Source organism: Cnephaeus nilssonii, assembly GCF_951640355.1.
Source record: "Cnephaeus nilssonii genome assembly, chromosome: 7".
Taxonomy (NCBI): domain Eukaryota; kingdom Metazoa; phylum Chordata; class Mammalia; order Chiroptera; family Vespertilionidae; genus Cnephaeus; species Cnephaeus nilssonii.
Genome location: NC_137078.1, coordinates 28,600,582 through 28,617,764, shown reverse-complemented (window position 1 = coordinate 28,617,764; position 17,183 = coordinate 28,600,582). Strand labels below are relative to the sequence as shown.

The following is a 17,183-nucleotide window of genomic DNA, read 5'->3' as shown; positions in this document are numbered from 1 at the left end:
AAGTAATGCCAGTTTGACAATCAAGTAGTAGATGCTTTACATGAGAAAAATACAGGAATATGAAAGTTCTATTATATGCTTATTGCTTATTTTTCTTTTTAAATAAGCCACATTTACTGCAACTTTGTCAGCATAATTGAAACTTAGCAACAGCCCTTAATAAAAACAAAGTCTACGCAAAATAAGGAAATGTGGAGTAAAAAAACAACTGACATCAAAATGAAGTCAATCAATCAATGAGGATGCTCCTTAGAAAAGTAAGCTTTAGGGAGGTCTGATGAAGTAAATAAACCAGACTTTCTCAACCAGTGTTTCAAAATAATTAAGTACTACAGGAAATAGTCTAAGTGATAATTTTCTCAATTCTCCCAAAAATGATACACAGCTATTTACCAACCTAAATACTGAGGAGAGAGGTTATAGGGGGATAAATACTGATGGAAGACTTGACTTGGGGTGGTGAACACACGATAGAATATACAGATGATGTGTTTTGAGAGTTCCCTATATATTCTCAATATAAATCCTATGTATAGAATTGTACACCTGAAACCTATATAATTTTATCAACTGTCACCCCAATAAATTCAATAAAATTTTAAATAAATACATACATACATATCTAGGAGAGAAGTTAATTCATTATATATAATGAACTGCCTTAAAAGATTCAGATGTAATTCAAAGAACACAAACTGAGAAAGGCTGAAAATATAAGGTCAACACTCAGGAAACAGTAAGAGAGACTTTAGAATGAAAACATACAACTAGCATTTACAAATTGAGTCATAAAAACTTTTTTTATTTATTGAGAAATTCCATATGCTAGCCACTATTAGGTGCTAAGGATATAAAAATATAAACCTACAGGAATAAAAGAAAGTATAGAATAGAACCAGAAATATGGATGGGAAAGGCAAATAATGAGGGAACAGAAGAAGAATACAGGGAGATATAAAGCCTGGAGTTCTTGTGAAGATTCTCACACATCCAAAGAGAAGTCTTATGTCTCAAGGGCCTCTTTATCCGATGTAATCCAATTCACTTAACAGAAAGACAATTTCACTGTTTTCCACTGTTTACTCACCAAACATTGGCCAAAGTAACACCACTTACTATTTCCTAGTGTTTTGACCTATATATACTTCAATACACACTAACACAAAATATTATTCTTATGATGCCTTGCAGACCACAAAAGCTTAATCCTTCCACCAACCTCTAAAACCCTAAAGGTGAAGGTGTACCACCTGTCAGAATAGCCTCTTTCCGTCATGAACCACATTCTCCTACAAGTGAGCACACAGCTTTAGGTGGTTAGGCCCTGTGGGCCTCAGCCCCATCACCTATGAAAAGATCTTAAATCTCTAAAATCCTTTCCAGCTGCTTCTGTACATATAAATCTTTCAAAAGGGTTTTTAATTATCCAAAAATAGATTTGTGCTAAGAAAGTGTCTGGGCAATTGATATTTGGCCATAGGGCTACGAATAATATAGGGATGTATTAAATAGTTTGCTAAGTGTATCCCTAATTAAGAGGGTGTGTTTTTTTTCCCATCCCTTAGAAAAAAAGGCCCCAGTCCATTCTCATTAGTTGGCAAAAAGATCTTAGGCATTATAATCCATTAATAAAAAGCTCAAATCAAACTGCTGCCCATTCTACAAACTACTATTCTGCTCTACTATCCACCCAAACATTTGTCAAAAAATTATTATAAATGACAATTCCATATATTTACAATAGATATACTTCAATTCAACTAGTTCTTTCTTACCTACCACACAAAAGAAAGAGGCTTTTAATAAAACATCTATATATATAAAAGGCTAATATGCAAAGTGTCCTCTCAGGAATTCAACTGGGAGACTGGGAGTTCAATCACTCCCAATGACATGTGCTGACCACCAGGGGTCGGCACAGAATAAAGGAATGCCCCAGCTGGCAGCAGGAAGGTCCCGATGGGCCCTGATTGCCAGCCAGGCCTAGGGACCCTACCCGTGCAAGAATTTTGTGCACCGGGTCTCTAGTAATTATATAAAAGTGAAAGATGTGGGTTCCAGGCTTGCTCCTTTCTTTTCTTTCTTTCCCTTTCATTCATTCACTCACACAAGCATTTAAATGGTTCAATAATTTGATTACCCAAAATGTCTATGTTGTTTTAGAAAGAAAGAATAAACATTCTATGTGGATAAAAAAATAAAGAGAACATAGTCTAATTAATAATGATAATGATAATGTATATATAGGGGTGGAAAAAGTAAGATTACAGTAGTAAGTACAAAAAGCAATTAATAAAGTTATTGCAATAGTCATAACCAACAGGTCTTTTTTCCATATGAACAACTGTAAACCTACTCTTGCCCACTCTTGTAGTAACTATTATTTGCCATGTTATTCGAAGCTATACATTGATACACTTTATCCTTGTAACAAACCCATGAAATAGATGTTATTATAATTACCACTTTAGAGATGAGAAAACTTATGCACAAAGAAACTTTCCCAAAGTTACACAGTAAGCACTGCAGCCAGAATTGAGATCCAAGCAGGTTAGCTCCAAAATTACATTGTTAACACTAGGCCAAAAGGCCTCCCATATTCAAAATTCAGCAAATTTTAGCTAAATTCTACTAAGATGGTAGCTACATTTCTACTAAGATGGGAGCTTATCAATCTCAGTTTCCATAAAATGTTAATAATAATGAAGACTTTATAGGGGAACAAAACATGTATCCTCCTAACTGTTAGCATTGTAAGGCAATGTTTGGGAAAGCATTTTGAGTTCACAGCCTAAGACCCATAAAAAGGTTCTTAACCTTGACATAATAATTCTATTTCTGTGAATTCATCCTATTGAACTATATTTGAAAACCTATGCTTTATAATAGGTAGTACATGTTAGACATGACAAGGTTAACTGCAGTTAAAACCATCAGAACATAAAGAAAATAAAAAGACAAAGGTAAATTTATGAAGTAGTGTATTCTAAAAAGAATGAATAATCTAGTCTAGATCACAAAAGTTGCTTTTTGGCTGTCGTCAATATATCTCAGTTCAGAAAAAAAAGCTCTTCCAGGCTCAACTCTTAGAAAGAAAAGAAAACTCTTAATCATTCTCTATCAGACAGAGGAGAACACAGCACACTGGGGGTACTGAAGACCAACGTTTTCTAGCAATCAAAGTATTCTGATGATAATGGCACCTCATTAAAAGACAGGAGGCATAGAAGATGAAAGAATGGGCAGGAAACAAAGCACTAATTTAAATAAGATAAAAAGGCTGTAAGATAGGATAAATAAGAAAATACAGAGGTTTTTGGTTTTTTTTTAAACAATCCTTTCTTTTTTAATTTTTACTGAAATTTTTTGGGTAATATTGGTTAATAAAATTATATAAATTTCAAGTGTACAATTCTATAATACATCATCTGTATATTGTATTATGTGTTCACCACCCTTAAGTCTCCTTCCATAACCATTTATCCTCCCCTTTACCCTCTTCTACCACCCCATGCCCTTTTCACTCTGGCAATCACCATACTGTTGTCTGTGTCTATGAGTTTGCTTTTGTTTTTGCCTAATCCTTTCACCCAGCTTGCGAACCCACTCCCTTCTGACAGCTGTCAGTCTGTTCTCTGCATCCATTAGTCGGTCTCCACTTTGTTAGTCTATTTTGGTCATTAGATTCCACATAAAAGTGAAATCATATGGTACTTGACTTTCTCTGACTAGCTTATTTCACTTAGTATAATACCCTCTGGGTCTACCCATGCTGTTGCAAAGGTTAAGGTTTTCTTCTTTTTTAAAGCTGAATAGTATTCCATTGTGTATATAGATGTACCACAGCTTTTTTTCCAAATAAAGTATTTGGACAATAAAGCCACAATAAAATTAAGAAAATTAACCATGTGATATATAACTATAAAAGCAAAATATGTAAGTGCAAGTCAACTCAGTTACACAGAAAACTCACATTATGCCAACTACCATGTAGCCACTCTTGGGCATCACTATACACATCACAAAACTTGCTTTCAGCAGCAGCAGAACCTCAACCCCCACTCTCTCTTCACAGGCATCTGACAGAGACATCCCTTTTTTGAAAATGTGTTCAATGTGTCAACATCAGTGCTGCTATGGTCACCCTGACTTCATTGCTTTGCTTCTTGTTTGGAATGTAATTGAGAATTAAGGTAGGAAAACAAAGAAAAGACAAAAAAGCCAAATAGTAGAAATAAGAATGAAGCTAGAGCCCTGGCTGGTGTGGCTCAGTTGGTGGGACAATGTCGCATGGACTGAAAGGTTGCTGGTTCAATTCCCAGTCAGGGAACATGCCCGGGTTGCAGGCTCAATCCCTGATAGGGGGTGTGCAGAAGGCAGCCAATCGATGTTTCTCTGTCACACTGATGTTTCTCTCTCTCTCTACCTTCCTCTCCCTCTAAATATCAATTTAAAAATCTTAAAAAAATAAAAAAGAATGAAGCTAGAATGGCAAAAAAGGGGTTTAACAATTTCATTCTTTGGAAATGAAATCAGAAGTGTTTCATTTAATATAGTAAATGTGGAATCAACGTTCAAAGGAGTATCATGGGTTGTCTGAAATCCAGAATATTAACAATATGGACAATGATGACTAAACTTTCAACAGTAATCAGTTACCAAGAGGATCACACTAGCTAACATGCTATATATGTTGCACATGCCCATGTGCAGCCATTATATTTTATACAAGCCCTATTTTATTTGTTCTCTATATTTTGGGTCATTTCTAAGTACAAAACTTTAAGTCTCAGACATATAAAAAGAACTGACATTAATTATATTCAATGAAGACTAAATCTGAATTATTTACAGGTTAACTAAACTACACTAGACTGTGAGACTCTCAAGGGCAATGATAAAATATGCAAGCCCTGTTTCTTATATTGCACTTAGCAGGGTATCTGATACATAGAGTTATTCTGCAAATGTTCGTTGAATCAATGAGTGAATGAGTACAAAGAATAAACAAATGACTGTGGGAACAAACCACTGAGTAAAGTAGACCACCAATCTGGATTAGGTATATATCTTCCAGTCACAAGGGCCTAAATAAATAAATCTATCCTTACATAGCTTGTTCCCATAAATTTGTAGAGATGTGCGGGAGGGGTGGTGGATATGGAGGAGAGAAAACAGATGAGGGAGGTAGGGAGGAGAACACACTAGAAATCCCACTTCAGACAGTTTGAGTTTTTCTCAAGAGCAGTACTCAAACAATCCATAAAAGGTACTTTATAAGATAGATTTTCCTAAACCCATAATGTCTCTCATAATTAATATTTATTTTAAGAATAACCTAAAAATAACCACGGAAATATACATTACAAATCACAAAGTTACATACATTGTTTAAAAACAGATACAAGAATTTTAAATAATGACCTTGACTTAAACCCTTAGTGGATTTATAGAAAAACAGACATTCTTCAGAGACTACATCATCAGATTAAAGTAAATGAGGTCTTAACTACATGCACTATTGCCTTTTTAAAAAGCCAAACAAAACACTCTGCTTTGTCAGGGTTAGAAAAAAATAAAACAAATGTTGCTACCATGCTGAGATGTAGTAAAATCAGGGCAAAGTAGTTTCAGAAATAAATATGAGATATATATTATTTTTGTATTGAAAAAAAACTGAGCAGCCTTTATCCACAATCACATGTGTATCCAATTATACTTAATTAAAGTTGGGCTACACAATTTTGGGATTTTTCCCCCCTTCCAGATGGGTCTGGAAAATAAGTTTTCTTGAAGCAACAGGAAAATTGACAGATGGTAACTCTTTGGACACATATATCCTCCCTTCCATCCTCTCTCTATTTCCTCCAAGTGCACCTCATCTTTATGCACTCTAACTCAACTCCTGAGTTTAAAAAAGAAAACACAGAAGGATACAATGGTCATCTATCTCTAAATCTAAATGATTTAGGAGTCCCATCCTTCAAACATCATAATAGGAAAATTCAAATGCCATTCAACTAGATAAAGTTAATGCATCTCAAGAGGCATCTAATATAGTACAAGTATACAGTAGAAATTTTATATTCTCTGTAAAATTCGGGGCCCACAGCATCTTTCTCAGGTTTAGTAGGTTGTCTTCTACACTAGTCTCAAACTTCAGCTCTAACTGGCTTTCTTTTCAACTAACTAAATAACTACAATTCCAATGCAAGGATAGCAAACTGGGCTAAAAGCCACTTGTGTTTTATTGGAGGAAGAACTGGTCAGAAAATGTGATTCAATTCATGACTCTGCCACTTACTGCTCCATGGTCTTAAGCAAACAGCAATCTAATTAAGCCTAAGGTTTGTCTTTTGCATAGCTATAAGTAATAATATTGCCCTGTCCAGTGTGGCTCAGTTGATTGGGTGTTGTCCTGTGCACCAAAAGGTTACCAGTTCGATTCCTGGTCAAGGCACATGCCCAGGTTGCAGGCTTGATTCCAGGTAAGGGGCGTGCAGGAGGCAATTGATCAATGTTTTGCCATCACATCGATGTTTCTCTCTCAAAAAAATCAATTTTTAAAAAAGAGTAATTATATTGAACAGGTAGTCTGAGCCAGGCTTTATCTTGATTACTTTTACCAGATGACCTCTTTTAATTCTCACAACACTAATATTATCCCCATTTATAGATGAGAACATCGAGACCTATAGAGAGGTTGAATAACTTATACAATGTCTCACAGCAAATGATGAAATGATGAGGCTCAGTTTGAACTCAAGCAATCTCAAGCTACCCCATTCTAAGCTTCCTCCTACCATACCATTCCATTATTCACAACACGACCCACACTGACCCACACTCATCCTTCTCTGTGTAAGACAAGGCCTTTTACAATTCAATACCACTATTCATGGAAGAGGGGAGTTCCCCCATGCTTAAATTGCTTTTGAACCCACCTATGGGATAAACTTTGAGACATGGCCTAAATATCTACTTTCTATGAAAGTCCACCCAAACTCATCCAAACAATCCATCGTGGTCCTAAGATAACTTTGTTTACTCCTGTACTATTGTGCTTACAATGTTATAATTCAATTGCTTTGTGCTTGTTTCCCTCTCTACCCTGTGGGATTCTCAATGGCAGACACCAAATGAATGCATCTTTCTATCCTCCGCACTTAACAAATGTTCAACCACATTTGTTGAATAAATCAATGTCCAGACACTGATTAGTTTTTGCTTAGTTTTTGTAAAGGGCAAACTTAACAGTCTTATACACATTAAATAAAACAATAAACTTTATAAACTGTAAGAGTGCCTATTGCTATTCATAATTAACATATATCCTTATCATATAATCTATGAACTAACTTGAGGAAAGTGTTAACCATCCTATTCAATTAACTTTAATCTAAGGTTTCTCTAATTGTGTGCTTAAATATGAGTATTAAAATTTTTGCTTTTTAATCCAAATTCAAAGTTATTCTCCCTTCCCTAAACTAAATGATTTTGTTTATCAGAAAAGTGGTAAGACACACTTTTTTTGTTAGCACAATGATATATCCTATAGTGTCCCAGAATTTCAAATGATTTTTTAAACCAGCCATTTCTTTATAGATAATTACTAAGAAAGTTTATTTATTCATTTCAAAGTTTATATAAAATAATGATTGCATAAAGAAGAATTTACAAGATTTAAAATTAAATCCCCTCCTAATACTACCTAAGATTTTTAACTGGGCCACTTACTTAAAGGAACTTAGTAAACCAGCATTGGAAAGTTCTGCAACTTAACAATAATTACTTCACAGGTATGAGCCAATAGTGCCATCCACTGTTCTTATGAATGATCTTTCCCAAATCATTTTCTAGTGCATTAAAAATAAGATCACTTTAAAATTTCATTTGTATAATACTTAAGTAAAAATAAGGTATTTGGGGATTTCATTGAAGACATCAAAAAAGCTGAAAATTTCAAAATAACTAGTTTTTTGATAAAAGTAAAAATGTAACAAATTCAAAATTGCCACAAATACTTCATTTTCACACATTTAATTGTTTGAGATAAGTCTGATTTCAGTCATAGTCCAAATTAACATATTCTTTTTTCTACAAAATAATCATCTATAGCAAAAGAGAAGTAATTAGAATTATATTCCTGCTCAGCCAGAAAATTTTTTCTGCATTTAAGTAACACTGCTGTCACTGAAATACTAAAATATTTATGGAGTAAATACTGTGAGCAAAGCACTGTACCAAAAGTTATGGGAAAGACTAAGATTAATTTTAAGTTTATTTCTCATTCACTTAAAACTGGACAAGTAGAAGATTGACAAGCTGATGATAAATGTAAAGTCTAGTACCAGCAAATTTCTTGACTAAATAGTACAAAGGATGAAAATAAAGAAAAGGGTCTTGGAGAATTTGGTAGACTATAGAGTACAACAACATCAAACTTCTAAGCAAAACACTTATTAAAGTGCCCACAATGTGTTAGCCTCCACATACTGTAGACAGCATGTGTCCATGTGAGAAAAAAGGTCATAAGAGATTATCTAATACATTCTGTCACAGAGCTAGAAACAGTGTCTGTGGCTCTAAACCCAAGCACAGAGTTCTCTCCAATGTACCAGGGACTCTAATGCCTTCTTCAGAATAGGCTGGAGCCACACTCCAGGCCCATGACAAAGAGATAAGGTTCCTGGCCTCCACAAGCTTGTAGAACAAGAAGAATAACAATAGGACTCTACTCATCTTAGCAATGTGTCAAAGGAACAGTTATAATCTCTAGATTCCAGTGTCACATGCGCCATGTTAGGGCGTCTATAATTGACTTTTGAAAGAATTTAAGATAGAAACTGTAATATAGAATGCATGGGGTGTTTGTTTTTTCAACCGTCACCTGAGCACATGCTTAGAGAGAGAGAGAAGAGAGAGAGAGAGAAACATTGATATGAGAGAGAAACATAGATGGGTTGCCTCCTGTTATGCACCCCGACTAGGGATCCAAACTGCAGCCTAGGTATGGGCCCTTGACAGGGACTCGAACCCACAATCTTTTGGTGTACGGGACAATGCTCCAACCAGCTGAGCCATCCAGCCAGGGCACATAAGTTATTTTAAGCTGTAACCCTAAGAACAGTCTCTCTTTGCTAGTTTTTAATCAGAAATTCTACCCTCCAAAAATTACTGGTTAAGTTTTAGCTATCTTTCTGCTATCTTTAGTCAAAAGCAGAGGCTTTGCACATTAGCATAATAAATGACAAAATAAGTTTTCATTTTTGAAAGTAGTACTTAACTACTAACCACAAGTGATTAAATAATAACATAAAAGACAGTAGAAATGGGATCTCATTAGTGAAATCAGTGGCAGTAAAGGTAAGCAAATTGACTAAAATATTTTCCAAAATAAGGTAAAGAACCTTGCAACAGCACATTGGCCAAGACCAGTGCTTCTCAAACTATCTATAGTGATGGAAGGATTTTTATTTGCAACCAATAATTTTTGGGGCTAAAATACAATGAAATAACTTACAAGACATTGCAGTAATGTTAAACTGCCTTAAGAGTTTCTAAAATATTTGCTCTCAATTTTTATACTTGTCACGAACCAGCCATCAATAGTTAATAGCTGCACTAGTCCACAGACCACAGGTTGGGTCACACTGGCTTGAACCATTAAGAATATTATTGTGAGCCGAAACCGGTTTGGCTCAGTGGATAGAGCGTAGGCCTGCGGACTGAAAGGTCCCAGGTTCGATTCCGGTCAAGGGCATGTACCTTGGTTGCGGGCACATACCCAGTAGAGGGGTGTGCAGGAGGCAGCTGATCGATGTTTCTCTCTCATCGATGTTTCTGGCTCTCTATCCCTCTCCCTTCCTCTCTGTAAAAAATCAATAAAATATATTAAAAAAAAGAATATTATTGTGGCTTAGTCCCTCCCCTCCCCTCACTCTAAGCCTTGTGTAGAGGATTTTGGTTGCCTAAAGCTGACGATATTGTGTCATCTGGTTAAAGTGAACCTTTCATGCAAGGTTTGATTTAACCACCTACACAAGAGAGAATTAGGACTTTGCTAAGCTTACAAGCACAGCTGGACTGTGCCACCTTGTTTAATAAATTCTTATTGCAGATTTTGGACTGGGACTTGCTTTCATTATAATCTGACAGCTGGGCTATAGGGAAGCAACTAATTCTCATTGGTAGCTATTATTCTCTATTAAAAAAAAAAAACACCTAAGAGCTATGCATGGCAAAATTGGCTTAGGTTAATTTGCAAAGTAATATTAAGCCATAATTTTAAAATAAGTGAATGACTATAAAGTGTGCTGAATTACTTTTGGAAGATGTTTTATCTGGAGATAGTGCCTGTTAGCAAGAGGTGTCATGATGTCTAACAGCTGTCTGCGGGGATGGCACTGGGGCTGGAGAAGCTCGTCTCAGGAGGAGCAGATTCAGCACAGGACCACGGCTTATATAATCATGATGTGTGAACAACAGTACAGCATGAGCTGAAAAAATATGAATATCTTTTTCTTGACACCATGCAAAGATATAAGGACTCAAGAGTCATTACTGAATATAGTAATATAGAGCCATGCCAAAGAGATTATAATATAAAACATCCCACATTTTATCTCCCCAAAGTGTTAAAAAAATTCACTTTAGTATAAGGATGATCCCACATATATTCAAACTTCTAGCAGGATCTCTTTGGATCCTTAATTCAAGCTTTTTAAGAGCACTTCTAGTTAAATACCTTTAAAGTTGTTTTTATAGAACACAATTTTCTGAAAAGCCGTAATTTAAGATAACATAGAAGACAGCATGTGAGGCTTCTCTTTCCCGCCGTGTGCTGGTAATGGCCGTAGAAGAGCTTCCCACTGTGGTGCTGCCACTGCAGCTCCTAGAGGCGCAGGGAGGGACACCTGTGCCGCAAAGCTCTGAATTCAGAGGCAGAGGAGTCACCGCCGGGAAAGAGGGCCACGCTCGGACCTAACTGCACGGCCCTGGAGAGGGAATAAATGAGCTCCGAATCTCCTCACACACGAGCTGCAATTGACCCTGAGTTCAGAGTCGCCTGTTCTGGATTATTCCAGTCGATGTTAGTTACTTATTGGTTTGGGAAATGTTTATCTTTGTATATATCATAATATCTAACACAATGTCTGCTAATATGGTAAGCACATAATAATTATATTTTCAAATGCATTATGATTATATATAGTCAATAACTATTTCATGTTTAATCATTAGAACCAGAAAGATAACAAAAAGGTACTAGTAATAATTATATCCCTCTAAAAACACTGATGTAAAATAAATCTGCATTCTTCTTTGTTCATTCATTCATTCACTCATTCATTCAAATATTTAGAAAGCACCTATGTATCTAGCACTAGAATAGGGACTGATAAATCTGGACATTACAGAAATAAAGTGAAAACAAACAAGTTAGTTTGTTTTCCAAGAGCTAATAAGATATTATAGGGGGCCAGGGCAAACGTAAAAATGATAGTAAGTTTTAGGTACATAATCTCAAAGAAAATTAGATTCCCCTTAAAGGTCCCCAAACACCATTATTTTATGTCTGACAGATAGAAAATAACAAGACAAGATAAATTTTAAAAGAAAAAGTATCAGTAAAGTATTACAGGGTTAAACACTATTTTCTAAAATGTGTTTAGCCCAGGGGAGGATTACCCTTCAAACTGGAGATAATCTGATAGTGGCATCTAAAAAATGATATAACTTATATCAGAACTGCTAAACAGCACTCAACTCTTGGTTTGGAAGAACAAAAATTGTCAAGGTATTGTCAAAAATGATGACTTTAATAGTGACAGAGAAGGCATAATAAAGCACAGATTTTCTTTATGACCCAATATCTGATTTTTTTACTGTGTGTACATTGCCTTCTGTCTCCACACTCCAGGCTCAGTACTAGAAAAAATTAGCCATTACACACACGGGACACCCTGACGAAAGTGAGCCTTTTTCACCCTCAGCTCACCTCTTTTGTGTATGCACATGTTGCCTCCCTCTTGTCCTGACCACAGCACTTGGTTGGTACTTCTTTATGTAAATAACCACACATACTCGCTGAGAGAGAAACATCGACCCGGTGCCTCCTGTCCATGCCCCAACCGGGGAATAGGGATCAAACCCGCAACCTTTTGGTGTACAGGAGGATGCTCCAACCAACTGAGCCACCTGGTTAGGGCACAAAGCCCATGTTCTAAATCATTCCAAAAACTTGATGCTATTCTTGCTTTCCATTCCCACAACCACCACTCAGGCTCTCACTCCCTCCTGGCTGGCACACTAAGGGCCTCCTAAGTGCTCTCTATGTATCCAGCAATCTCCCAGCCCCAATCTCGATTACACCCTTGCCCCGAATACCCTCCCTAATGCCTAGCTATGATTATTCTCACCTCTGTGCCAGACTTCAGGGGCTCTCCTTTCCCTTTATCACTCAATTAAGTGAAATTAGATTCTTCACACAAAAGATAATTTATCACCCTATTCCTACACAAACTGAAAACTCCAGACAACCTGACAAAATTATCTACTTCATAAACAATTATATGGTCCACTCCTATGCCTTTGTTGATTCTTTTCCCAACCTACAATTTTCTTCCATACTACCCTAACCCTTGGAGCCTCACAGGCTAAAAGAGATTAAGGTTGCAAATATTACGGTTGCAAATCAACTGACATTAAAATAGAGAGAGTATCCTGTATTATTCAGGGGTCCCCAAGGAGTCACAATATAATCACTTAAAAGTGAGATTCAGAATCAGAGGGAATGTGACTATGGAAGATACAAAGAAATACAATGTGCTGGCTTTGAAGATGGAAGGAGGAGACCATAAGCAAGAAATGTGAGAGGCCTATAGATGCTGAACAAAGCAAGTAAACGGATTTCCCCCCGAGAGCCTTGACTTTAGCAGAGTAAGACATGTGTTAGACTTCTGACCTCCAGAATTCTAAGAGTAACATATTTCAAATATGTATTTCAGATAGTTAATAATCAAAGCATGCTTAGTATCTTGGGTAATATTTACTATAACCCTATAGAAAAAAACAGTCTACAATGATGAGCATGTTAACCATTCTCCACAATAAAATGCCCTCTTTAAAAAGGTTTTAACCAAGGGCATAGCTGTAAAATGAAATCCATGTTTATTACCAAAAACGAGAAGTTAGAATAATATTAATCAAAGATATAAAACCTTGCTGCAAATGTAAGTGTAATTTGCATACAGGGAGCATTTTAGAGGGCACTATAATCACGTGCTTCACAGCTTTTTCATTTTCCTTTCTCATGAAAATGTACAACTACTTTTCTATGTCACATGTCCAAGAAAAAAAACAAACACACCTGAATTCATGAAATATATTGAATATTTTATGAGGAAGTTGGAGAGCAGCTTACCCAGTATTGATGGAAATGATTTCTATCAGTGGATTCTTTCTAATCTTCGGCAAATCCAACGGTGCTCCCCCCAACCGTTTCCCATTATCCTTCTTCTGACCCAGCAGTCTCACAGAGTGACCTTCAAATAAAGCACATAGGCCTGCATTAGCATGAGTCGCACAGTTTCACTTTAATTTACTGCTCTCAACAAATGTGTTAATATTTTCATTTAACTTTTTCTTTTATGAGAAAAAAAAGAAGGAAAAAAAAAATAGAGATGTGATCGTTGAACCTAAGAAATAGTGCCAAAAGGAAAAACAGCTGTGCTCATGTCCTACAGTGGAAAGTGCTTTGCTTATAATATTGGCACATTTTACTGCACAGATGGGGAAAACAGAAATATGTTCAGAATGTCTTTCCATAGGTATGGATGCTCACTAGCATAGACCAGATATTGTATGAAGCAGGAAGGTTCACTTGAACACTAGGCCTGCTGACCAAGTTTGCACTGTGAAGGGGTAGGAGGTGGGGAGAGAAAGCAAATGCAGATTATCTGGTCAAAGCAAATAGCAAATCAAAGAAGTAAAGAATAAACAAGCTGATTTTAAAAAAAAACAACACTTTAGGACTGAGTTTTTTAAAACAAATGTTTTTTAACTTACTTTTTTAAAAAACAATACAAAAGAAAATTAGACCATTTCTAAAACCATTGCAATTTCAATAATTTTGAACTTTGAATTAATTGCAAGTTGTAGAAAGATGAAATAGTACAAAGAATTCCATCCCCTTCAGATTCCCCAATTATTTTGTGTTTGTATTGTTATTTGCTCATTATATACATACACATTATTTTTCATAACTGTACTAAAATACATCCTATAAAATTTAACCACTGTAAATAAACAATTCAATTATCTATAATAATAAAAGCGTAATATGCTAATTAGACCAGATAGCTGAATGACATTCCAGACGTCCTTCCAGACGAAGCCGCGGTGGCAGGGGCTGAGGCAGAGGTGGTTAGGGACGATCAGGCAGGCAGGCAGGTGAGCGGTTAGGAGCCAGCGGTCCCAGATTGTGAGAGGGTGAAGGCCAGGCTGAGGGACACACACCCCCTGTGCACAAATTTCATGCACCAGGCCTCTAGTCTATACTAATAAAAGGATAATATGCTAATTAGACTGGAAGTCTTCCAGACAAAGTCCTGGTAGCGGGGCCAAGGCAGAGGTGGTTAGGGGTGATCAGGCCAGCAGGGGAGAGCAGTTAGGGCAATCAGGATGGCAGGGGAGAGCAGTTAGGGGCATCAGGCTGGCAGGGGAGCAGTTAGGGGGGTGATCAGGCCAGCAGGGGAGTAGTTAGGGGGCGATCAGGCTAGCAGGCAGAGGCAGTTAGGGGCGATCAGGCTGGCAGAGGAGAGCAGTTAGGGACATCTGGCAGGCAGGTAGAGTGGTTAGGGGTGGTCAGACAGGCAGACAGGTGAGCGGTTAGGAGCCAGTGGTCCCGGATTGCAAGAGGGATGTCCAACTGCCAGTTTAGGCCTGATCCCACAGGGCAGTCGGACATCCTCCAAGGGGTCCTGGATTGGAGAGGGTGCAGGCCGAGCTGAGGGACAACCTCCCCCGCTCCGTGCACAAATTTCATGCACCAGGCCTCTAGTCTATATATAAAAGCCTAAGTGAGCATTAGAACCGAAATACCGGTCGACCGGTCACTATGATGAGGACTGACCATCAGGGGGCAGATGCTCAATGCAGGAGCTGTGCCCTGGTGGTCAGTGTGCTCCCACAGCAGGAGCTCCACTCAGCCAGAAGCCGGGCTGGCCTGCGGGGATCAAGCCGAAACCGGCAGTCCGACAACCCCCAAGGGGTCCCAGATTGCGAGAGGGTGCAGGCCAGGCTGAGGTACCCCACCCGTGTACAAATCCATGCACCAGGCCTCTAGTTTTAAATAAACATATACAGTCATACAATCACCACAGAAACAGTTTTAGAACATTTCTATTGCCCCCAAATTCCCTCAAGCTGATTTACTGTCTATCCCTGTACCCATACCAAATAGAGCACACTTTATTAATCTGCTGACCAGCTGATGACATTTGATTGTTTCTAATTAATACCTTTTATAATAATGTTTCTATGAACATTTGCATACAAGGCTTCATGAGGATGTATGTATTCATTTCTCTTGGATAGATTCCTACAAGTGGAATCGCTGGGTCACGTGGTAAATTTATATTTAACTTTGTAAGAAAAAAAGCCCATTTAATGAAGTGGTGATACCACTTTATATCCTACCAGCAATGTAGGCAGGTTTGTCATATTGTAATTTTTTTGGCAACAACCATTCTTGCGGTCATGTAGTGGCATTTATTGTGGTTTGAATGACTATGTATTTCTATAATTAATTATGAAGCAGAGTACCTCTTCATGTGATTATTAGCCAACTGTATGTCCTTATGGTAAAATGTTGTACTAGTTAATTTATGTGTCAACTTGACAGGGCCACAGGATGCCCAGACATTTAGCCAAATATTACTTGAAGTGCATCTGTGATGGTGTTTCTGGATGAGATTGACATTTGAATCAGCAGACTAAGTAAAGTAAATTGCTCTCCCCAACACTGACGAGCCTTACCCATCAATCGAATAGAACAAAAGTGCTGAACTGGAGGGAACTTCTCCTCCTTAGTATAGAGCTGGGTCATTGGTCTCTGCCAGCCTTCAGACTTAGACTGAAATATCAACTCCTCTTAGTTCTCATGGCTGCCCAGTTGCAGACCCCATCAGCTCTCCTGAATCTCAGGCCTTTCAACTTTACCTAAAACTATACACCAGCTTTCTTGGGTTTTCAGCTTGCTGACTTCAGATCTACAGAAATTCTCAGCCTCCATAATTGTGAGCCAATTCCTTATAATACATCTCTTTTTAATCTCTCTCTCTCTCTCTCTCTCTCTCTCTCTGTTTCTCTCTCTCTCTCTCTGCCTCCTGTTCCTCACTAATAAAAATGTCTACTCCAGTATTCTGCAAAAATTTTAATTGGAGTATTTGTCTTATTACTAAGTTGTAAGAATTATTTATATATTTGGCTTATAAGGACTTAGATATATGATTTTATTTTTCTCTCAGTTTATACCTTATAGTTTCACATTCATGATTATACCTTCTGAAAAGTAAGTTTTTCAACTGAATGAAGTTCACTTTATAAATTTTATCTTTTATAGCTCATGCTTTTGCTGTTATATCTAAGAATTCTTTGCCTAGCCCAAGGGCACAAAAATTTCTCCTACATTTTCTAATAGAAGTTTTACTGTTTTCACTCTTATATTTAGGTCTAGGATCATCTTTGTTACTTTTTGTATATAGTAAAGGTCCAAGTTCATTTTTTCCATATGGATGTTCAATTGTCCAAGGGCCATTTCTTTTCCCTCCTCTTCCTTTGTGTTATATGTTGTCACACATATAAATACATAGTTGTATAAATCCAAAAATATACTGCTAAAAACTGTATAAATATACTAAATATACTGCTAAAAACTGTATTTTTAAACAGAAAATATATACTTATAAAATACTTTATTTACATTTACCCACATAATTACCATTTCTACACTTCATTTCCTCCTGAGAATTCTAGTTATTGGTACCACTTCCCTTCTGCCTGAAGAACTTTTACTATTTCTTGTAAAGGAAATTTTATAATCACAAATTATTTATTTGGAAATGTTTTCATTTCCCTTCATTTGTGAAGGATGCCTTCGCTAGAGGTAGAATTATCAG

At 36.9% G+C, this 17,183-nt stretch overlaps 1 protein-coding gene across 5 annotated transcripts in view; it reads right to left on the bottom strand.

Annotated features, from left to right (window-relative positions):
* CDKAL1 (CDKAL1 threonylcarbamoyladenosine tRNA methylthiotransferase) overlaps positions 1-17,183 on the bottom strand; it is a gene marked incomplete at its 5' end in the record, with an annotated part of 659,036 nt that overhangs the window by 407,535 nt on the left and 234,318 nt on the right. For all 5 annotated transcript variants that reach the window (XM_079776595.1, XM_079776597.1, XM_079776596.1 and 2 more), the window contains one exon: positions 13,427-13,547. In XM_079776595.1, the coding sequence (XP_079632721.1) occupies positions 13,427-13,547 (121 nt within the window). The remainder of the gene's footprint in view (positions 1-13,426; positions 13,548-17,183) is intronic.